Source organism: Clytia hemisphaerica, unplaced genomic scaffold, assembly GCF_902728285.1.
Source record: "Clytia hemisphaerica strain Z4C2 unplaced genomic scaffold, Clytia hemisphaerica genome assembly, whole genome shotgun sequence".
Taxonomy (NCBI): Eukaryota; Metazoa; Cnidaria; class Hydrozoa; order Leptothecata; family Clytiidae; genus Clytia; species Clytia hemisphaerica.
Window position 1 is genome coordinate 10,688 of NW_027104545.1, and position 24,343 is coordinate 35,030.

A 24,343-nucleotide genomic window follows, 5' to 3' on the forward strand; every position below is an offset into this window, starting at 1 on the left:
AAAATGCGAAAGAAGACTGACAATGCTACCCGTTTTCTCTTTGTTCCTTCTCACTACCACAACTATTACAAGTACCCTGAATTACAAAAACTTGTTTCAAAAACATGTCTCTCTTCTTCTGATAATTCTTTGAAAAATATTACTTCCAAAAATCTCTTGAAACTCTGCGTCGCTATTTCTTCTCACAAAGGTACCACAATTTTCAATAATCTTAGACCATACCGGTTCCCTAATTTCATCCAGCAGTCGAAAAGCATTACTTTTCATATCGTAATCTTCAAGTGAAAAATTTCCATTGATCCACTTAATTGAAGCAGCTTAAAAAAATCACTTGATTTTTCATATGATACTTTAGCTTTCATTTCTGGAAGAAGCAAGCGGTAACATATTTCAAGAAAGCAATCAACAGCGCAAGAATAGGTACGACTGCCAGTTGTCCTGCTTGAATTTCGGAAATGTGCAACATTCAATGCAGTGTCTAGATTAATCGCAAAGTCTTCCTCTGCCATACTGTGAAAAATCTTCAAATTATTTTAGGAGCAAAAAGCAAAAAATGTAATTACAGTTGACACTGTCTAATTTGACGTTCTACTATTTGATAAGCCCGTTTTGGATAAAAATTTGAAGTCACTTTAAAGGTTTTGAAAAACCCACTCTCTTATTTGATTTCTAGTAACAAAAAAAATGCCAGATATTTTGAAATTCAAATGTTCGATTTTGTTGCGTTCAAATTAGAAACTCAAAATTTGACTCCTCAAATATTGCAAATATCAAAGATTTCTTCCAAAAAAACTTATATAAATTTTCAGCAAGATCTTCGGTTATTGTACTGATTCGACGTTCAAAAACCAATCGCAATAATCAACCTTCGCTTCGCCTTCTTCTTCCCGTGTTACTCTATAATTCAATATTTACTTTAGGGATTTGGGAGACTTTCTCAATATTCAATATGCTGTGGTATTCGATGAGAATCCCTTGAAATTTGAATTAGAGAGTGTCAACTACTGTATATATAGATTTTTGCAAAATGCAAACTTTCCTTTATGGAATTTCCCTTTTATAGGGCGCCTTGTTTTATACTTTAGTTCAGTTTCAAAAATTCTTTTAATTGTCAGCTGTGTGCTGTTCTGTATCAATAGTGTTAGAACGATGATGGAAAAAACTATATAAATAACTGTCAGACTGTTGTTCTGTCAGTCTGTGTTCTGTTTCGCTGGAAAATATAAATCAATCTCAATGTCTAAAAAGGATTCAAATTGTTTAGTTTTCCTTTCAGCAAACTCACACTGGATTGTTGGGTTTATAGAAAAGTAGTGCGATTGGACTACTGGACTGTGCTAATAACTGGAATAAAACAGATTTAAAGAAACAGGGAGAAATTCAAGATGTCTGCCACCATCACATCAGGTCCACCAACTTTCCTTTTTTATCGCTGACATTACCTTATACCTAAAGCCAGAGCCATCGGCTGATCGTTTGAAAACATAGTCAATAGAAGAAATACCAGATAATTCAATTGACATTGTTTGAAAGCTCCGACACGATAGGAAGAAACAAACGTCCGCCGCGCAAGCTAAAAAAGAGCTATCCTGTAAAACACGGCTTATCGCTCTTCATTCCGGGAAATCAAATAACCGTTAATTGATAATGTTCCGCTAAGCGGAACTAAAATACTGAAACGCGCGCGCAAAATTATGAGATGTTTTCCCAACTTTCCCTCACGAGTGAAGCTATGAATGCCATCCTCGGAAGCTTTAGGCTTCCTGCGGTGGCAATAATAATACGGGATTTAGTTTGTATAAACTAAAATTGTTCCATTCATTACTTTTTGCTTTATTTCTACTATGTATAAATTAGTCGTCTAGCTTGCTAGACTACCCTGTCACGGAAAATATGTTAACACTAGATTTGACTTGAGATTTATGATATAGAAAAGTGCTACCAAGGGGGTACTTTGGGTTCCATATCTACCGAAGGACTTTTCCGTTTGCCTTGAAATTCAACAACCTTCTTTACCTAAGGTTGAACTACCACTAGTTTAAAAATAAACGTTATAGCATATAAAAAGAAAAAAAGCTCTATTTTTGCAATCGCAAATTTAACCGCTAAAAATCACGAATTTTTTAACAAAAAATTCATTCAAATATAGCACTTTTGGTTTTCTAAAAGAATCAAAAAAAGAATTTCAAATTGTATCAGACTATCAAAAGTTACAGGCATTGTTGTTTCCACTGCCATTTATATCTGGATACACTTTAATTTACGAATTTTCATGATCTGATAGATATTAATACTTTAATTGAATTTTACTAGTAACCGATTGACAGCAACCGACCTATTTTTAGAGGATCTTGAGTGGAAAAACAACGAAGTGTTACAAAGTTTATTTCTTTGATTGAAAAAAATGAGCCTTTTTGTGTATTTCATTTTCACAACATGGATTCCATAAGAGAAGTGTAGATTCTAGTGGGATGCAATCATCGACAAAAGGTTTGTAGACTTCTGCAATATTTGCAAAATACTTCAATATCGGTAAAAAACAAGTTCCCAAGAGGTTGTGGGTGCTTTCCAAAGCTGTTCAAAGCTGTTCAAAGTCTCTCAAAGTCACCCACTGCAGTCTAACCACAAGGGCTTGATTAACTGGCTTACACCAGTATCAAAACGCTGATTTTTTGCTTGTGGTTCCCTCAAAAGCAATTCAAAAGCAATGCAACGACTTCAAAGGTGTTTTCCTTAACTTCCCTCCCCTTTCAGACACATTGAAGAGTCATTTTGCTCTATTTCTCATCATTTTGCTCTATTTCTCATCATTTTTCACTGAAATTTCATTTGTCTACAACCTTTTGTCCAGCATTGTGACCCTTTTGATGCGAAAATTCTACTGGGGTACATCAAAATCGGAACTTTTTGCATAGGTATGCGTGGTTTCTTCATTAATTTCCATGGGATCATTTTCAGCTACAAGATTTCAGTCGGGCGAGTGATTTAACTAGTGGGGTGAGAAAATGGGCTATTTTGGGAATAATTTTTCACTGGGGTGGTCAGTGGGGTGGATTCCACTGGGTCAAAGAGACGGGGGTGTATTGGAAATTGAACGGGAAGATGACACTTCAAAACCATCCCATAGAAGTTTACTCCCCATGGAGGGAAAAAGTTCCACCAATGCATTAATAAGGGGATTGCACTTTTACGGTGTGATGGGATTTCTACTTTTTTAGTACGGTATTACCATATGGGATTTGAAGAAAAAAGAGACAAGAAAACAGTTTTCTAAAATTGGACAGTGACGGTATTTAGTCTTATTTGTTGTCATTGTGCCGGTATTTTAACCTCTACAAACCGGTGTGACGGTGTTATTTTTTTTTCAATTTTCGGGATACTAGGATTCAGGAAAGGTTCTGATGGGCAAACGGTATTTCGAGAAGAAGGAATTTTCAGTGATTTCTGTTTTAGGAGTTATCATTTTCGCCCTGAGTTCTTTCATTTTGAAGAAAAAGATGGTTGCTACCTCCTCACATTTGATGAAGAAAACTTTGCAAGTTGAAGGAAATGTTGAAAAACGAGTTAGCAACATGGCTATGGAGTGAAATTNTTTCCTATAACAGCTTTCTGATAAATCATCTGTCAGAATGTTAATGTTCATTCCTCGCTTTTTTACAGGCAATGCTTTGAAGTACAAAGGGATCAGCCAGAAGGCGACACACTACCAACCAGACGAAACTATATACGAAAACACCCAGAATATCCTTCCGCCGCCGCCCTACACGCTCTACGCGCCCACACCTCAACATCAATACAGAAATGAGGTGGACGATGAAGATATTTACGATGCTCCAGAATCCACTGGCTCCTCCCATCCTTCACGTCCTCAATCGGTATGTCGTTTCGTTTTGACATTTGCAACATTTGAGAGACAGAAATGTCTTTATTTTTAATGAGCTTTATTTATAACGCTTAAAAAGAAACATAACCCAAAAATATCTCCTTGGATTTCTAATACAAACGTCAAGGGAATATGTTCAATGTTACTATTTTAACATTGAACATATTTCCTTTTTATTTCAATCTGAAATCCAAGGAGATGATTATTTTTGGGTAATGTTTCCTTTTGTACTGGTACTACTATTTAGCGTTATTGCGTTCTATTAATCCTGTTGAAAATGAGCTTCTGAAACAGAGGCCAATATTTATTTCATTTTCTCTCTTTAGGCCCACCAACAACACCCACAAATGAAACGTGAACCAAGTTTCTCAGGAAAACCGCCTCCACCACCCGTTCCAACGCCTCAACCTCGCCTAACACAGCCGATGGTTCCTCCTCAAACACGCCCTTCTCAACCAATGATGCCGCCACAAGCCAAGCAACCAAACAAACCACAAGTTACCAGTAGACCTACTAGTGCTGCATCCAGGCCAACAAAACCGATTGCGCCACCGCCTTCCGCCCCAACTGCAGCTCCGCGCCCAATGGGCCGCCCAAATACGGCACCTAAGCCTACTGAATCTTTCAATGAGGGACAGGATTCACCAAGTGTGAATGAACTTAGAAATAAATTTAATCAACAAAATGTTGCTAATAAACCTGCACCTGCAGTTAAAACGAAACCTATGATGCCTCCACCCGCTTACCGCCCTAGGTAGAAGTTAGAGGTTTAGAAATTTGATAGATTGTTGGGAGATTCGTGTCTTCGTATCAGGGTAAATTTGGTTGTTTATAATCTTTGGTGCTTCATGTCGCATCTTACTCGTCGAAACTGGAGTAGTTCGCATGAAGCGTTTTAAGTATTTATTTTTTCTAATAATTATATCATTTTAATTTGCTGTTAATATTAGTTTTATATTTTTTTGGAGTTTTAACTTGTTTTTGAGCTTTTATTAGCTTTCTGCCTGTTTTATTGTCAGATTTCTTTTCACTTTTTTCAATGAATCTTATGTTCGTTGAGAAAAACGAAAATTTTGTCACGTGCTTAATTTTAGCACTCTCAGGTGCCTAGTAAATGAGAGTTGAACTTGTGAAAACTCTAAAATGTAGTACATAAAAGGCCATTTAGATCACTATGGTGAATTATGTTTTGGCAGGCCTTATATATTAATAAATGGAAGGTTCGGGGTTGGGAAAGTATTGAGACTCTCTACGATATAGGCACCTAAGAGAACTTGTTGTTTGATTTTCTGCTTGTGTTTTTGTCAGTGATTTCATTGACATTATTTTTGTACAGACTTTTCATTCTTTCATTGCTTTTAGTAGCGTCAAACGAAATCTTTCCTTTCGATAATAATCAAGGATTTTGTTGGGTTTTTTTTTTCTAGAAACTTGTTGGTTTATATTCTGCATTTTTTTGTACATGCATACATCTTTTTTTGTTGCTTCTCAGATAATCCATGTATATTTATTTAGATAAAGATAAACAACATACTTGTAGATAAGGATTTATTAGAAAGATATATGATAATTATTTTCAAACTTGACTTTCGATACAATGTGTCCGAAAAAAGCGGTACAAAATTTTGTGCAAAGCAAAATTTCATAGTTTTTTTTCTAAAATGAAATTTTAGATACGAGATTTGGCATTTGACATTACTTTTCATGTGCTATCCCAGTCCCACCAGGTCCCACAGAAAATTTAGTCTTACCCATTCAAAAAGTACTACTTAAAATTTTTTCCTTCCAATTTTTTTCTCGAAAAGAATCGCAATACTGAAGAACACGAACGTTTTTTGATTTTCTTTTAATTCGTGAAAGCCTTTGATACCGTTCCACATCGTCGTCTGATGAAGAAGGTCAGAGCATATGGGATAAGCGGAAAATTATGGGAATGGATAAGAAGTTTCTTGAATCAACGTAATCAAACTGTTAACGTCAATGGTGTGAAATCGCAACCCTCAAATGTGTTAAGTGGTATCCCACTCGGCCCTTTACTGTTTGTTAAATATATCAACGACCTCCCAGAAACTGTTAAATCCAACGTGCTATTATTTGCTGATGACACTAAGATCTACAAGAGGATAAGAAGCACCTTTGACGCCGAGCTTCTTCTGGTCAAAAAGCTGGCTATTAACTTTTCATCCCGAAAAATGCCATGTATTAACACTCGTAAATTCTGCAACATCGTTCATGCACATCATAATGCACATCATGCATATAACCTAAATGGCAAAATACTTGAACGAGCCATCTTTCGAACCACACATCGCAACCAAGGTTAAGAAACTTTAGACCATACATAACACGAATCAAAAGGTTTCAACTGTACGCAGTGATTTGCATACGAAAGTTTCTCCAGCGCCTGAAGTAAAGGCAAATAGTATTGTTGGTTTGATTCGTTTGATTCAGAAGCTTATACCTAAATAAAGATATGTTCAAGACCCTATACACAACGCATGTTCGTCCTCACCTTGAATATGGCCAAGCAGTCTGAAAACCATATCACAGTCGTAGAAAATGTTCAAAGGAGAGCAAGTAAGTTCGATGGTTTCCGGAACTTACAACACCAAGAACGTTTGCGCGGACTCAAGTCAATCTTCCGACGCTTGCATATAGACGAGAGCGGAACGACATGATTGAAATATATAAACATTTCAATGTCTAGGATAGATCTTCACTACACAAAACCTTTCAGCACCAGACGCATGTCACAAAGAACCATGAACACGACCTTCAATTCGTTGAGCGAATCCCAAAAGATGGTGTGAGAGGTGCACAGTTCAATTCATTTTACTATCGAACAATCAATCCTTTGAATAATCTACCAGCCGACGTCGTCAAATCCAAAACCGTGTTCCAATTCAAGGTTAACCTGGACGAAGCATGGAAAGAAAGACCGCAAAGATTCCAGCAACCAAACGGGATAGAAGAGAACTTTGGAATTCCGGACTTAACATAACGAATTTTTTCTAAACAACTTTATTGTAGATCCTTTTGGAGAAGCAGAAATGCCTGCGAAGCGGAATTCCTTAAATAATAAATATAATCTATATTATAATACGCTTAAATCGGAACTCTCCCATTCTCGCATGAGGCTTTTTCGCTAGCGATTTTTAAATACACGGCAATTTTTTTCGCGCCTTTTTGATTGTATATTCAATTCTATTCGCCAAGTGCACTTCCATTCAAGAGAGCACATTTTTCCTTGATGGATAAACACAACTGACTGTGCAATAGCACTATCAGCATAATTTATAGTTTTTTTAAAAAAAGTTTATGTCGGTTATGAAATAATTTTGATTCACATGGGAATACGTCGAAGATAAAATTTGAGTTTTCAAAAAGACATCATATTTATGATTACCCTTGAGATTAATAAAGCTCCGATGACATTTCCCTTCTATTTGATACTCTGATAAAAACATTTCAATTTAATGGACTTGACAATATGAGAAAAGTTGATGACTTATTCCCAATTCAATTATGAAATTTTTTAATCAATGTTTGCTATTTTTTGTTCTATTGAGATAGCAAAATGAAAACGCTTTTACTTACGCATTGAGTTTAATCAACGGATTAGAATAGGTGGATTAACTTCTCTCGTTGCTCCCAAGAGAGATCCATTGTCTTCTCATTGTTACAAGAAAAATCTGTAAATGACTCTGCGCACTCCTCGTTTAGTTTTTTCATTGTTTTTATAAGAACAATTTTCCAATTTATACAGTTTCGAAAACGAATTTGTCCTATGATTCGATCAATTTTGATGATTTTGCAAATATTTTAAATCTGCACTTAAGTTTTAGCATCAACAAACGCTAGACCAGTTTTAATGTAAATTTTTAATCTTTTGTCAATGGCAATCTTCAGATAAGTGAAAATTAACGTATGGTCTATAACTAAGAAACTATCGATGGGTCACGAATGGGTTGCATACTGGTGAAAGAAGACTGTATTTAGAATTAGGAAAATAAATTTCAAATTATTTGGCTAATTTCTGCATTGGATAGAAAGGGCTAAAAAAGTGCATTTTCTTATTTAAAATGTACCACGTGATACGTAATGACCAATGAAAATGTTGAAAGTAATGATTTTTTACAACTTTTTTACAACTTATCAAGTTTTAATTGCTAGCAAACTCGTAAAAAAGTTTGATAACCTAACGAGGAGTGTTTTCTATGAGTTCTTAATCCACCTATTCTAATCCGTTGGTTTAATTGTTAAATAATTGTTGACTCTGTTAAGAGGTATTGAAAAAAGGCACTCTTTATATTCCACCGTAAAACACTGTGGTCTTTGGAGTGATCGGTGTTGCCAAGTACCTCTAATACTGAATTTGAATTTCTATTTGTTTTTTATCTTCATCCTTGCGTGAGGAAAATAATAGTCTTTCTCCCAAAAACCCAAAAAAAGCACGTTTAAAGTATGACCGATTTCTCGCGAGAAATTTTTAACTCAATTTTCACCAATATTTGCATGCGCATTATTTTTAGCGAGTCAAGAACATTATTGTTTGAAGGTTTTCAACAAAAGAAATTATGACAAATTTATACAATTTAATAAGGAGAAGAAAAATCAAAATTCAACTAAAAATACTTTCACCATATTTTTTAATGTGCATTAATTTTAGTGTCCCCTTAAAAATTTTAAACATCAATTTTTACGAAAAAGGCTTAAATTTAAGAACGTTTCTTCTTGCAAAATAAGTACATTTGTATACAAATCCCTACAAGTTTCTGAAAAATAGAAAAGAGCGAAGCGAGCGTATTAAAAGGAGTAAGAAGTCGTCTCGGACGACGCCGGGACGGCTAGTAATAAATAATACTTCATCGCAGAGGTCTCCATACGGGAATTTCTTTATCAAACAGACATTGCGCAGAGTAGTACACTCTGTGCAATGTCTGTTTGATAAAGAAGCGATAAGCGTGAGATTGCTAAAAATTGAAATTGAGGTTGCTTTTCTCATGATTGACTCGTTGAATTTTTCTGATTGATCACGTGTAATCATAAACTCCTCGAATGTGACGATGAGCGATTTCGAAGAAAAAGAAATTCGGTCACCAGTGTCCGGAAATGCCCCAGGAGCCTTACTTGGGGAAGGGGGGGGTAGTTGGCAAATTATAATTGAAAATGCTCTAAAAATGGCATTCTTAGCTTGAGAAGAAAAATTCCATGATGGTGATATTCTTAGCATATTCTTAATTTTCTGGCCATTTTCATCATAGACATTCTTATAAAGTGTATTCTTACAAAAAAAGCGTGCGTAGTCATCAATTTGATAACTGAATAAATTCCCCTGACAGTATTCATCAGTCCGTATAGTTTCAACTAGACAATAGTTTTTTAACAGGCACCTTATTTTCACTGCTTTTCATAGTCAAATGAAAAGTTTGCAGTAAAAAGTTGCTAACGATTATCCAAATGATAGAAGGACTGTAAAGTGTCTTGAGAAGCTTAGTAACCAGGTAAATATTCAATTGACATTGATTACGTCATTCTCCTCAGGAACTTTTTGAAGTCTTTGTGCATGTAGAGATAAACGAAAAAGTTCAAACAAGAGCTACTCATCGCTAAACATTTTAAGTAAGAGGACGTGGTAACAACAGGTCCAGAACGTTCGATAGAATGATCGCTTAAATGGGATACCAAGAAGGTAGCCATCAGAATATCATAAGGAGCCATCACCATGAAATATACAATGATCATTACATTTATCATTCGAACCAACTTCAAACTGTCTTGCTTACGTTTCTCCCATAACGTTCCCAACCGCCATGTCTCATAATGAGCAAACTTCCGCGAAACTATTCGAATGTTCGTAAAAGCAAAGATAAAGATAAGCATACAATCACGTAATATAAAACTCGCTATTCGCGGTATCCAGTATGTCTTCTCATCCATGGTCAGTTTATCTGCGCAACGGCCGTTCGAAACCTCGAAATCATGAAACAAATATGCGTTTATAGCGGTCGAGTAAACAACCACGAAAACGAGCGCACTTCTGATGGTGGACTTTGTAAAATGGCGAAGTGAAGCAAACGTTATCGTGCGCTCGCGATCGAATGCGATGACGATGAAAATGCCTCCTGAATTGGTTATCAAAATAATTCCAATGGGTTCGAATAATTTGCACAAGAATGTTCCGTAGTACCATTGACCACCCAAGATATCATGGGCGTGATAAATAGGATTGATGATGGAAGCGATGAAATCTACCATGGCAAGGTAGGAGAATAATCGCTCGGTGATAGCTGTTCCTTTACCTCGTCGACGACGCTTGAATCGGAAATAGTAGAAAATAAGAGCATTGCTGACCAGACCCATGATGAAAATGATGGCATATATTGTAACCAGGATGATTTCCGCTTTGCCACTCTCTTCCCTGGGACCGTGGACATGATGCGCATGATTGTCATCGGTGATTGGCTTTTGAGGGTCGCTGTGGTTGTTCATCTTTTGAAACCACCGAGTTCCAGTATCTCCTTTTTCTAACCAATATTACGATGCATTGAAAAATCTTCCTTATGAACTACAAGATATCACTCTCAATCATTTCTTTGTATAAAAGCGGAAAAGAATTTTCAAAAAAAAATTCAAACTTTGTCGTCAACGTGGATACGATACGCATTGAAGTCACTGAAAAATTTCACTCTATATAGTATGAATATTTTCAAAACGCAAGACGAAAGATTTTAATTGCGTTGACAGAAATATCCCACACAATGGTTGTGACTAAAGAAACTTTATAACAAATTGTCAAATGTGATTACAAGTACCTTGAGAAACAGTTGAATCACACTCCTGCAATGTTCATCAAAAGAAGGGAGGAACGTTCAGACACCATGATCGAGATTCGTAACATCCTCCACTGATCAAAGAAACACAAGAAACCATGGCAACTGTGTTATCTAACAGAGAAGGATGTCTACAAGTTGTGAGCACTCTGATTTCTCATTTGATCGATTTTCAAGAGACAAATTTATAAGTTGGTTGAAAAATCTCACCAGAAAAAAGCCATTGGAATCGTTCATTTATATAATATTCAAATATTTTTAAACGTTTTTGAGTGTATGATAAAGTGCAATTAAAAATAATTCAAATAATTTCAATATATACATAAAATACCATAAATAAACCAATATAAAAAGACAAGACGATATGCAGGACCATCTTTTAATCAATGATCAAATTTTATTGAATGAAATTTTTGTAATTTCAAAATGTAAAAAAAATTGTAAAAAGTCTCTATCGTTGCGTCGCTAACTTATTATTCAAAGATGTCTCGCTGTTTAGAGTTATTTTAGACAGGAGACTTATTTTTAATATTTCTCCAGCACCGAGAAGAGACGGATCCCCGTGAAAAAATATCACAAAATCCTAAAAAAAGCTATCACTGAAAATCATTTTCTCAGCGTTCATAAGCTTCGTTACATACACCGAAATAACCATCAGCTCCAGATGTCCGGTTAATAATTTCTTCCAACCTTTCATTTCGTTTTTTTCGGACGATCGATCGCACGTCCTTCTTTTTCTTCTTATTAAAAGAGTCCTCGATGACGTCCTTACGGTATCCCGCGCGTGCCAGAAGGCGTCCGTAGTTCTGACGTAAGACCTGTAGATCATTGAAATCGTTGAATTGTCTTTCGACCATCTTTTCAATTTTTTCTTCGTACTCTTGGTTGAATTTGTTGACAAACGTCTCCATCACATCGTAATATTTGCTGCTCGTGAATGGTTCTATAGTAAAACAATTTCATAATTTATTTCTTAATTGTATTGCTTTCATCTGAAAACTGATCGTGCGTTCTGAGAAAACTAAAAGTACTCTTTACTTCGACTTTCAATTGGTTCGTTCACATCTCTAGAGATGGCGTTGCATTGAAAACGGACAAATTGTCTTTGGGAAAAATCTTGGTAAAATAATTAAAGATGAAAATTACCTTCAGGTTTGACCATGCGCTCTCGCTTCTTTCTGATCAAAGACATGATAAAAGCAAAAAAGCAGATGACAGCGAAAGCAATCCCCATGTACGTCATCATGGCCACTACCTCTTCTTCTGATATCAAAGTGAACTCAGGATCAGCCAGTGTGGGCTGTAAAGAACAAAGTTTGTAAAATTTACCACATAAACTCGACACTGATTTGACAAATTAAGAAAGTTTATAGCAAGCAGCAGAAAGCCACCTTTCATGACGTAATTTCTATTTTCTTTAAAGATGATTAAAGTGCTTTAGCAATGGCATTTCTATTGAATCAATAAAGATTTTCATCTTTATTGCAATCAAGCAAGAAATAATGAGGACTTTTCTTTCTTCAGACAACACTGTAAATCAATGAAATAGCGTCCACTTACCACAAGTCTTGGTATATTTTTTCTCTGGTATTCCAAAATGACGGGTCTGTTTGCTGCTACATAACTCCGGATATCCGCTTCTAAAGGTTCCAATCCACCGGATAGTGTGATCCCGTAACCACTATTTGTATCGATAATCTTCATCGCTCGTAACTCTTTAGCTTTCAACACATCTTCGTAACCAGCAGCAACAGTTGCATCCAAGAGGGCGACCACCACTTCACCATTTGCCACCGCATCGAACAGATCTTCAACGGTTGTTCGGTTACGCTCATCCACAACAGCGTTCCGTAGAATGGCCAGCCGACGTTCGAACGAATCGGGAAGTGTAGCCGTCTGAAATGATAAAGTTATTAATTTTTATCGTCAACATGAAAAATATGAGCAATCTGTTTGGCTGAAAATGCGTACATAAATGCTGTATTTTATATTATTTGTACCGTACAAATACAAGACTGCGTTCAGCATAGGGGTCTGGGAAGCGAGAGATCATATTTTGTACACTTTTACGCTCAGAAATATTTTTTTTCATTCATAATACACAACAGGTTCTCAAAAGAGTTACAAAAATAACGTTTCAAGTTGACGAAAAACCAGTTATCACACTTTTACTCCTACAATGTGGGATATATTTTTCTCGTTCAGATTTTTCTACAATTTGACTACATATGACGAAAAACCTGAGCTCGAAAAATATATTCCATATTGTACTCGGTACCGTGTAATAACTATTACGCAATAAAATACAGCAATAAAACTTTTCAAAAGTGAGTGTAAGGATCCACTATCTTTGATGAGGAAAATTCAGATATTACATCGGGTACGGGATAAAACAAAACTAAGCTAATACATAATCTGTGGAAGAGCTTTTGCAAAGTCTCAATAAGCGGTCTGCTTGGTTCATCTCTCTAACTGACTATTTGAAAAGCGAATGTTTGGAGTGGACTTTTGGAGAAAAGGACACATACTAGAGTTCCATAGAGTTTGATTGCTCCTTCTTGGTCGCCAACGGTCAGTCCGGAAGATATAACGCCCGTAATGACGCCCATAGTTACTAGTCCAATTAACACCCAAAATATCATCACAGCTTTTGAACGAATGGTTGTGGGAACAAAATCTCCATATCTAAGTAAAAAAAGATTGCGCCTATCTGAATATTCTGTGTTTGTAAAATGTTTAGAGTGATCAAGGTAGTTTATTCGTTATAATAAGCAAGTTTGTTTCCATATCGGGTTAAATGTTTTAGAAGTTGTAAAATTACCCATCAAGTGTTGAAGATGTTCGTAAGATACTCACCCGACGGTAGTCATGGTTACGTAAGCCATCCAAAGACCTTGCAGTGCTCCCAAGATGGGTCGATCTAAAGAGATCTCTGTTTCTTCTGAGCCTTGCTCCTGTGAAAATGAAATGCAGGTGATCAGTGAAGAGTAAAACTTATTGACAATTTACAAAGACATACAGTTTTACTGCTGTGAGTCCACATTTGAAATTTATTTAGCTCTGTACCCATTCAATTATTGGGATCATTTATGGAGTACGTGTGAGGTCCCTTACTCTATCAATGGGCATTTGATGCTTAAAGATGCAGTAAGGAAATAATAAAAAAATAGGAAGGTAGTTAAATGTAAAGAACATACGGTGAACCAGAAGACCCATCCACATATTGCTGACATCAGCACACCGACAAATAATACCGACCAAGCTTTAGAGATGGCCAGCAAGATGTTCACAAAACCCAAATTTTTCACTTTGACATCTTTCACTATCATAGCCACACCCTGACTGTATATGATGCCGATGTAAGGGTAAAACCCTTCGTATTTTTCAATCTCGAAACGTCCAAAGAAAGGGAAATTGAGGTGTGTCCCTTCGTCCACGCCCTCCTTTACTTTCGCCATGTTGATCTTCTTGGATGGATAACCAAGCCCCGTTCGGTCATAGTAAATGGTCGGTCGGTACGCATCGCAGTGCACGCAAACTTCCATCAGAATTTTCGTCATAAGTTCAGGGAAAAACCCAGTGACGTCACTCGAGTTTCGTGGATTGGTGACGACGAAAGGTGGTTGTTTCAAAAAGTTGGCGTAAACTCTCTCTGGGCATGCACACGTGGCTGAAAAATAAGGCATTTAAAAAGTTGATGTTCGAATGACATGGAATACGATAACGTTCCTCATAACCAAGGAAATATAAAACCATGGTTTTCAAAGTTTTCCCCTAGTTGTAACAGAACTTTAGCCGAAAACAATGCTTTAATCCCTAAATTAATAAGAATTTCACTGCGTAAACAGAGCAGGAAAGCTCAAAGGAAAGACTTACATGCGTAGAGTGTTGCAGCCGGGCCATCACCTTCATCAGCATATCCAAATAGCTCGATTTTGTATTCGGAATAAGGTCTGAGTCCTTTGAAAACGTGGAAAAGGACGAAGCGATCATGAGCGATTGTGATGATGGGTTGTACAGGAAGATCAAGACCACTGGTTCGGATCAATTGGTAACGCACTTTGTAACCACGCATCAAACCCATTCGAAATTCATTAGGAATTTGATCCCACGTGATTTTAATCTCCTCGGTAGAATAACGCTCATAAATGGTGATGTTGGGCGGCGGTACCACCGGAGCTGAAATGAACGAAAGAATAAACCTTTTAATCCTATGAGGCTAAAGCTTGAGGTTGGATTCGAGGTTAGAAGTGTTAAATCACGTCAAATTCCTTAAGTCATTTCATTGAATTTCTCGCAGATATTTAACGTCATTAAATGCAGCCCAGAAAATGGTGAATATAGTGAAGTCTCTTTAACTCGAACCTCACCAACTCGAATGTTTTCTTAACTCGAAATCTTTGGCCCCTTCAGTTATGCCTTATAAGCCCTACTCCATAACCCGAAACTCAATTAAATTTCGATTCCCCACGCGTGTTCGATTTATGAAATATCTACTGTACATCTAAAGTCTCTTACGTCCTGGAGGTGTTTGAAAGATGAGGAGATGTTCAGGGCCCAGTCCTTTATTAGTGAAGCCAGCTATTTCCACCCAATACCACGTGTTAGGTGTCATGCCAGTGATGGTGCGCTGTAAAAGGTCAGGCGACGTTCTCGACACCAAAGTACTGTTATCGAAGTAAGATCTGTACGTGATTTGATATCCCCTCAACACACCAGGCACTTGGTTTACACTGATAGCATCCCAGTTGAAATAAACAGTCTCGTAGCTTAGGATGCTGTGGTCTCCGTTTGGTGGCTTGATGTAGGGAACTATGGAGAAGGAAAGATGTCGGTGATCAGAATAAAGATGGCTAATCTAACTAACTTATATTACTAGACCAAGTACAAAAATACAAAAGTGGGGTGGAGATTAAAATGGTACCTCCTTCGATGGTCCAGACTTCTTGTTCAAGAGAGGCCACGCCGTTCCCTTCTTCAATAGATACCGTCATCCTCAGTCCATACAAAGTCAACGGTTTCAAATCTTTGATGGTCAAAGTGAGATTACTTGTACCCGTTACCTCCCATAAACGATCCGGGTGGTCCAATTGCCGGTAATAGACGTAATAAAGATACCGGACACCATTCAAAGATGAATTATCAACAGGGTCCCAGTTGACTTCAAGTGTGAAAGGAGTTGGAGAATGCGCAGTGAACACTGGTGGTAGTGTTGGTACTGGGAAAGAAGAATCAATTAGAAGAACTGATTACTAAAACAATTATTCAGAATTTACATACTCTATACTCACTCAAAAAGAGAATGATCAGAAATGTAGGCGAAAATACATTTTATTTCAACAATTTAACGATGCCAAAACAAACAAACAAACAGCCGATTTAACAGGGATTTAAGAGAGAAAAGGTCTGGTAGTCGTTCAACAAGACTGATGACACAAAAACGATTTCAATTTACAAGCAAGCCTTCCAATTATTTCAAAACTCGTACTTTGGATTGGAAAAAAAGATTGGATATTCCCTTTATAAACCTTTCTCCCTGTTTGTTTGGAGGTTGGATGATTAAATTCTACAGGGATGCAATTTTCAGAACTGATGGATGAGATAATACCATTAAGCCACCAGACTACTACTTACCGTCCTTTGAAGTGACATTGATGTGCGAGATATTCAAGGTGTGTATTTTACCGACTTTATCGATGGCATCTTGCATAACGAGCACCTCGATGTAGGGAACGTACTGATAAGTGATGGTAAAGTTAGTGATGACGCTACCACGACTATAGATGAAGAGGAGTGTTAAGTAAACTCAATTGAACCTTAAAATTTGTGTTATAATTTAAAACCATTATTTAAAGCTCAAATTAAAAAAAATCCAAGCGATTATATTTCGGTGTTTTCACCAAAGTTATAAAAATGAGTCTCATAATTGGAGTCCCGCACTTAATTTCCCGCCAGAACGAGTCGGATAGAGTAAAGAATTTATTCACTTAAAATTTTAAAAATGTTATCGGTAGTAGTAATGTGAACTTATGACGAATGCGCTGGAAAATGCCACAAAAGAAAGGAATACTTTACCTTAACTGGTTGACTTGAATGTCCAAAATATTTTGGGCACCCACTGTTTCGTTCAAAACTTGCATGCACTGTAGAAAAAAAATATCACGCAAGATAGATTAGGAAAATGGTTATATGTAATATTCATAATGATCTGGTCCTCGTTCAAGATACTATAGCGTTCATGGTGAAGGAACACAAAGAAAATGTCTTGATAGAACGCGATTCGCAAAAATTGTAAATTAAAGTAAAGTATAATTACAGCATATTTAACATCAGATTCCACACCGAGGAAGGCTTGCTGATCTTTATACACCATGGTGAAATCCCAATCATAATCGACCAATTTGGCGACGAAATCCACTTCAATGCCTTTGGAAAGAAAGGTATTTGAAAAGTCAATAAAAGCGGGAAAATATAAATCATAGAAGAGATGAGGTTTATAACAGTGCTTGTTGAAAGAAGAAAAAAAATACATCACATACGTTCTTTGCATGCTCGTTCCGTATTACAAGGTAACCGGATCTCGGAATCGCCAGGGCATTCTTGTCCGTTATACTTAGGAGGCGGGTTATCACAATACCGGTAACGTAAGCGGTAAGCATCTCCTCCACAAGGCTTTTTGCAAAAGTCTTCCATGTGCCAATCACTCCATACACCATGAACTATAAAAATGTGTGGGAAATGGTATAAAGAAGAATATGAAAATAATGGGTGTAGTTTGGATCACGATTTGCTTTGCGATTCTGAAAGAATACTAAGAAGGGAAGATTTTGGATGATTGATGACGAAGATAAACATACTTGGGCAAGGATAAGGATTGCAACCACTGATGATCTCTTCATCGGTTCCAGGGCAATAATCTCCATCATGTTGAGGTAACGGGTCATCACACTTGCGCGTTCGCTTTCGATTTCCGAAACCACACGTTCGATCGCAAGAACCATACTCCGTCCATTGTCCCCATGCACCGTGAACTTAAAAGAAGAAGAGGAAGATAACCAGCCATATTAAAGTCTGCTCTTATCACTAAGCTTCTGTCAAACTCGTCGGATCTTCCCTTAACATATCTCAATTAATCTCTCTCAAGAATAGCTACGAAATAAACGGAACTCACTGGGACATTGGAAAGTATTACAATCCTTGCGGTCGACCACCTTATTGCATCCTCTTTCCATCAGACAATTTCGAAATCGGGTTTGCGTGCCAACGTCACAGGGCTGTGTACAAGGGCTCCATGGCGCCCATTCTTCATAACCCATCGATTCTAAAGAAAGAAAATTTAATGTATTTACACGATCAGCTTAATCTGACCTCGACCACAAATAATAGTTAAATTAATGTCTCTTCGAGGAGAACCGAAGAAACCAGCTATAAAGTTTTTTTTGTATGGAAACAAATGGAGGAAACATTTTTCTCAAACTCACCGATATCAACACAATAACAAAGACGTCTGGTGTTGGAGTCAATGATTTCTTCTGCAGTGCAATTAATCTTCAATGGAGCATCCTTGTAACCGCTACATTCACCTGTTATGACGTCATAAGAAGGATGTAGCGTTCGCGAGTAAGCAGTGACAGCGCTAGATGGAGCTTCGTCGCATGTAATGTTGACAACCAGAGTGTAATTCGAAGGATCGCGGGCAGTGATGAAGACTTGGTTCGCTTCATGTGTGTTAAGCTTGTTGAAGCAACCATAACTCTCATTGATATGCGTGCATGTGTCTTCACAGTCAATACCATGTTCTGCCAAATACATCGCTGGAAAGGAAAACTTGATCAATAGACAAAAGGATTGCTTGGATTGGCTAGTACTTAAATCTAATTATCTCTGAATTATAGGATGCTTACAAAGGACAGTAGAAGCCTTAACAGAATACATTATAAAAAGTGGTTGATGTTATGATTAATCACAAATTAAATAGAGAAAAGTCAGTCAGTGATTGGTAATTGTAAATCATGGATTGAAGTCACTTACCAGGGCAAGCGAAGTCATTGCAGGGTAAAGCTTCCGCAGGGTCTCCCTCACAATCTGAACCACCAGCCGACGGTTCAGGGTTGGTGCACCAACGCAAACGCCGAGAATATCCCAATCCACAACTAGCGTCACATTCACCCCAGCTGGTCCAAATCGTCCAATTGCCATTGACTAAAGAAAGTGAAATGAAGGTTGGTTTAGTCTTCTTAGATTTAAAGCGTGAATCAATAAAGTCAAATTTGAAACAAAAAAAAAGTTAGTGAAGTTTAAAAATGACTTACCGAAAGCGTCAGTCATCACCATGAAGATGTCAGTTGGAACGCCCAAACCTCTCTCCGTCTGCGCCGCCATCCACAATGTATAATTGCTGTGTAATTCAAGGTCCATCAAATCTTTCGAGAATGTGGTCTGGTTAACGAACGTTGAGTTTGGTGTGGTGCAATTATCGAACAAATTGCAAACGATATGTTCGTCCGTCAAACGGAAAAAAATGACAAACCCTTGCAAGGGACCTTCACAATAAGAGGAGTTGGGAGCTTTCCATTGAACGTTCAATGCACTGCTACTGATGTTTTGCAAGAAGAAAATTTCGGGACTTCTCGTTGGTACTAGATTATGAAAAATTAAAAAAATTACATGTTAGTTTACATTTACATGAAAACAAAGAATTGAAAACATTAGAGAAGATTGAACGTTTACATGCAGGTGAACGCGGAAAACCAATTCCTCGAAAGTGAATGATTAAAGGTTTCAGCGTAACTATTTTCAAAATGTTTAGAGAAAAATCTTCTTCAAACTTTTCATTTAGCATAGTAATTTATAAATTAGAATGAAAACAAAACTTACAATTAGCTGCTGTTCTGAAAGTGACGTTGGCATGAGTAGGCCCTGGTCCAATTAAAGTGTATGGTGTGATGGTGATAAAATACTCAGTGTAATTATCCAAACCACCGATGATAGAGAATTGGAATGTTCCACCGTCAACTCGGTAATATTGCGTTGTGTTGTCCTCTTCCTCCCAAGTGTTCTCCACTTTGTTGACGGAAATGTTGAAGTGAGTTATGTTACCTTTCTTCTCCAAGGGTAGGACGTCAGTGTATTCGATGTAAAGAGATTCTGTTTCGTTGTGGTTGACTTGAATTATAGATTGAACGGTTCCAGAAGGATCTGAAAAACATTACCACACCAAGAGATAAAATAAAGAGTTCCTCAAATTTCAAAAATAAAATAATGAGCCGTAAAACAGAGCACGTCTTTTAAGAAAAGTTATCAAATTCCAGAGACGTTAACGACGAAGGAACCGGCTGAAATATATTTTAGAAATTCACAGGGTCAAAATTAACGAGTAATTCTAGTGTGGAAAGAAAAAACGACATACAGAACTCTAGTGTTTTGTTTGAAGCAATGGTGATGGGGCCACATCCAGGCGTGGTGCATCCCTTGATAGAACAATTATAGATGGTGTGTGGAAAAAGATCAGTCATGTTGAATTGATAATATTCCATAGCTTCTTCATAGAGAACGGTCTCTTCACGTTTATGAAGTGATCCGTTAGCAAGCGTCCCGTTGCACTGTAATGAGAAATTGCACATGATGCCGTGCGTTGAGAGTAGAGGAATCTTTCCCCATGTCAACGTCAAGTAGATGTGAGAGGTTGACAAAACCTCAAAATCGACGGGTGGTGCTGATGGAACTATAAGAGAGAAGATAATGTGTTAAGTTAAGTTGAGAATTGGTATTCTTTCATAGTTGGGGCGTGTAAGCACATTTCGAAATCAAAAATATTCGAAAATTCAAAGTTACGGAGTGAATGCATTTAATGGCTCAAGACAAAAAGATGGAAGTAATTTAGAATTCCAGAAGGGACGTGATGACATTAACCATAATGGCTCAAAATCTTTCTCTCTTTCTGGTTGCAGCTACGAATTATAACCCTTTGGACGAAAATCGAACTCACCATCTTCGTCCGTCAGCATGAGCGTTTCTTCAGATTCGGGTCCCCAACCAAATTTTGTGAACGCCGAAATCCGCACACTATGATTGAAGAACTCACGCAATCCTGAGATGACAACACTCGTTACCGTATCATCCTCTGCCCGGTCCACGATGACCGTCTTTTCAGCATCCTCCGTTGTCCAGTAGCGCACTTTATATTGCAAAATGATCCCGTTGACGAGATGGCGTTCGGGAATCATCATGGTGATGTTGAGAGCGGTACTATTCACTGGTTGATAGCTGACGTTCGTTGGAGGCCCTTCAGGGACTGGAAAGAAAAGCAGATACGATCTTAGCCGAGTGAATAACAAAAGTCTCTATGTGAATATATAAGGGCTGCTTAAGATAGAAGAAAAGACAGGGCCTATCATTTTAAATTATATCAAACCGAATTTCTAAAATACACAGTGGTGGTGGACTATTTTAGGATGAAACGAAATTTACACACGGATTTTTAACTGGGCGGGGATTCGAATTCTACTGATCGTATTAGAAGTACCTAGTAAAGGGATGTGGCAAAGGGGTATCTCAATGATTGGAGGAGATCAAATATCCTTACTGTCTTCTTCCGTCATGGCCCAAATAGGATCAGAGGCCGGTCCATAGCCAGCATTATTTCTAGCGTATAATACAAGTGAGTAATTCCAATATTTCTCCAAATCAGTGACATCAAGGGTAACTTGGTCAGTCGTTTTATTGTTATTATAAACAGGTGGTACGATTTCACTTTCGTAGATCAGTAACAAATAATCTTGCAATACACCATGGATACATTGATGCGTCAAGTGATGCCAATTGACGAGCAGAGATGTGGAGGACGAGTTTGCCATGGTAACGTTGGGAACACATGATGGGGTCGTCTCATCCGTCACAAATTCACCACTCATCGAAGAATCAGAACATCCAACGATGGTGCAAGGATAAACGTTGACGTCATACGTCGTGAAGGGAAATAAATCGGTGATGCTAAAGTTCAACGGTTTTGATGACAGTGGAATCTCATTTTCTTCGAAATAAGTGCAATTGACCACTCCCTCCTTCATTAGGTCCCAGACCTCAACATCCTGAGGGAGGTGTTCTCTGAAGGTGGAGTTCATGATATGGAGATCGTCATCAAACTCTCTGGCTTTGTACGTCACGTTGTAATGTGTGATGATTCCATTCTCAGCTGGCAAAGCAACATTTCCAACCGTCAGATTCAACACCCAAGCTGTTTTGTCGAAGTTCTCCAGTAAGGTAGGTGCTCCAGATGGAACTAAAATTGAGGAGCATTCACAGGTTAGTTTGGATTCGTTTTTGATATATTGACTGCTAAAACTAGTTTACAATGCTACCGAGACAAAACTTTCAAACACGATTTGAAAGAATTTCTTATTCATGTAGTTGCTAGATCGACCGATAAATTTGCTCGTTTAAAGCGGTCCTTAAGCCTAGGTCATTAGGTGATGGGACAATCTTAGAAATAGGAAATGAGTTTAAAAGTTCTGTGACTCACCATTCTCACCAAGAGCAAAGCAAATATTTCGAGGTGGTCCAGTTCCAAAATTATTGGTAATCGAAATATCAAGATGGAAAGTCAAAAAATCATCATTTGTTAAGGTGAAATTGAAATGATTCGATCCAGCAGGTACAGTCTCAGATATTTGTGTATTTGTAGCAGAACTGAGATGAGACCTTAATTGAAGTTGGTATTCATTGTAAGAATAAGAATTGAGAAAGTCCAAATCTTCTTGGTTCGTCAGGTCGACTGGAATCCATGTTATGCGGGCAACGTCACTCTCCTCCAGAAAGAGTGCTTCCGTTGTATTAATGTGAGGTCCAGCTTCCGGTACTGAGGGATAAAAGAACCAAAGTAACATGAAGAAGTGATATTATGAGTTTTTCATAAGTTCATTTTCAAAGAATCTGACAATGTTTGAAATACTAAAAAAAAGGAAGAAAAATAGGAAAAAAAAGGGAGAAAAAAAGGAGAAAAAAGACCGACAGACATGAGAATATTTTACCTCCTTCTGCGGTTCTATTTCTCACTTCAAAGCACGATCCGTTTCCAATTTCATTCGTAGCGCACACCAGGACGCTGTACAATGTGAAAGGCTCCAATCCAGTGAAAGTATACGACAACTCAGCACTATTCGCCATCTCCAAGATTGTGTCATCCACATTCATGTTGGCTTGAGCTTCAAATATTGTGTAACCATCATTGAGATTGAAAGAGAAATCTTCATAATCGATGACTTTCTTGTAAGCTACTGTGTATCCGACCTCGTCACCTCCCCAATGTTCAATATTGTAATGTTCCCATTTGACTTCCAACTGGTCTTGAGTGAGGTCGACTGATAACAAACTGATGACAGTAGGTGGCACCAAATTCACTGAAAAAGAGCGATACAAAACCTTTTTAAAACGAGGTTATCAAAATCTGGCTTTTTATCTACAGTGTTTGTTCAGAGTAAAGATTTTTTTGTATCAGATTCTCATAACGAAGATGCACAAATTCTTTTAAGACGGAAATCCGTTTAAACAGGTCTTCCTTTGAAATAATTTTCGTGTTTGATTGTATGGGAAAGCTAAAACCCTTCTACTGAGTGATAACAAACAACAAGAAAAATGAGGAGGAAGAGGGAATACCTTGTTTATTAGTGAGGAATGTGATTTCTTGTGCAGGACCATGTCCGCCGTGAGTGACTGGGTATAAGCTTAATGTCACCAATCGATAGGGCGGTGCCAGGAAAGTGAATTGGTTACCGCCCATTCTGACATGTTTGGTGGTGATGTTTGAAGATCCGAACACTGACATCACCATGGTATAACCTTGATGGAATCTGGTCTGAAGGTCTGTTTGCAAAATTGCCAATGTCATTTGTGTTTGGAAAGGATCCGGTTGATTGTCGGTAATCGTTGCTGATAATGATTGTGTTGATACCACTGAAAAAATATGAACGGAAAAGTTATATTTATTATTTCATTCAATGCAGATATCCCAAGCTAAATCGAGCAGCAGGTGTGCAGCAGGTGTGAAGTTGTTGAAGGGGCGTTGTAATCTTTTTGACAACCTTTATTTTTTTAACAACTTAGTTTCTACATTCAGCTTACTAGAGATTAAAGAAGTTTTAATGCTAAAAAGATAGAGCAATGAAGATATCCCAGCTAAATTGAGCATACAGTAATTCGATCAAAATTTCATCTTATTCCTCTTCCTTCAAATGAAAAAGATCTGATTTTCAAAACCCGTAGGACTTACGAAATTTAACTACAGAGAGGAAATTTATTGTGCCAGAAATAAGTATGTGCTTAGCCAAAATTGGCAAATGATAAAAGTGAAAGATACCTGAATTTTGCTCGTTCATGACCTCAAAATAATAAGCACGCCCATGATTGATAAACTCTTGGGTTGAGTCGAAAAAGAGGCGGTCCACATATGAGAAGTAATCATATTGTAAAGTCATCTCGATATCGTGGAAGATTTTATTACCCGCACTGTTTTTTCTCACCTCGTTTTTCCTGTTGGTAAAAAATGATAAAGAATTTATATTTCTGTTGTTGCTTTTCTAACTGAAAAAAACACCTCCAGCGAGCTAAAAACAACTCAGATAAAGGAAGA

General features: G+C 37.4%; 3 protein-coding genes across 3 annotated transcripts; 1 reads left to right on the forward strand and 2 right to left on the reverse strand.

Annotated features, from left to right (window-relative positions):
- Nucleotides 1-3,629: 3,629 nt before the first annotated feature.
- On the forward strand, nt 3,630-5,523 carry LOC136822680 (uncharacterized). The gene is made up of 2 exons (XM_067078972.1): nt 3,630-3,875; nt 4,210-5,523. Exons 1-2 carry the CDS (start codon nt 3,630-3,632, stop codon nt 4,639-4,641), a joined length of 678 nt encoding a protein of 225 aa, XP_066935073.1. The 3' UTR covers nt 4,642-5,523.
- A 3,886-nt stretch (nt 5,524-9,409) lies between these two features.
- LOC136822672 (C-X-C chemokine receptor type 1-like) lies at nt 9,410-10,375 on the reverse strand. Its single transcript, XM_067078963.1, has one exon. The coding sequence runs from the start codon at nt 10,373-10,375 to the stop codon at nt 9,410-9,412; it is 966 nt and encodes a 321-aa protein (XP_066935064.1).
- Nucleotides 10,376-11,097: 722 nt separating this feature from the next.
- Nucleotides 11,098-24,237, reverse strand: LOC136822678 (uncharacterized). The gene is made up of 26 exons (XM_067078970.1): nt 24,071-24,237; nt 23,371-23,667; nt 22,746-23,114; nt 22,238-22,573; nt 21,302-21,997; nt 20,705-21,010; nt 20,126-20,440; nt 19,594-19,914; nt 19,029-19,355; nt 18,748-18,918; nt 18,198-18,530; nt 17,888-18,037; nt 17,574-17,747; nt 17,256-17,435; nt 17,033-17,142; nt 16,792-16,859; nt 16,351-16,493; nt 15,641-15,934; nt 15,235-15,528; nt 14,593-14,895; nt 13,914-14,386; nt 13,573-13,670; nt 13,245-13,401; nt 12,277-12,612; nt 11,863-12,016; nt 11,098-11,659 (listed from the first exon to the last, which is right to left on the reverse strand). The coding sequence occupies exons 1-26, from the start codon at nt 24,186-24,188 to the stop codon at nt 11,331-11,333; spliced, it is 6,852 nt and encodes a 2,283-aa protein (XP_066935071.1). The 5' UTR covers nt 24,189-24,237; the 3' UTR covers nt 11,098-11,330.
- Nucleotides 24,238-24,343: the final 106 nt, after the last annotated feature.

Coding starts and splice junctions, on each gene's coding strand:
- LOC136822680 (XM_067078972.1), top strand. CDS start 3,630: ATGTTAATGTTCATTCCTCGCTTTTTTACAGGCAATGCTTTGAAGTAC. Junction 3,876..4,209: donor ATCCTTCACGTCCTCAATCG/GTATGTCGTTTC, acceptor TTCTCTCTTTAG/GCCCACCAACAACACCCACA.
- LOC136822678 (XM_067078970.1), bottom strand. CDS start 24,188: ATGACTTTACAATATGATTACTTCTCATATGTGGACCGCCTCTTTTTC. Junction 17,748..17,887: donor TAATACTTTCCAATGTCCCA/GTGAGTTCCGTT, acceptor TCTTCTTTTAAG/TTCACGGTGCATGGGGACAA. Junction 14,387..14,592: donor GGCTGCAACACTCTACGCAT/GTAAGTCTTTCC, acceptor CTTATTTTTCAG/CCACGTGTGCATGCCCAGAG.
- LOC136822672 (XM_067078963.1), bottom strand. CDS start 10,375: ATGAACAACCACAGCGACCCTCAAAAGCCAATCACCGATGACAATCAT.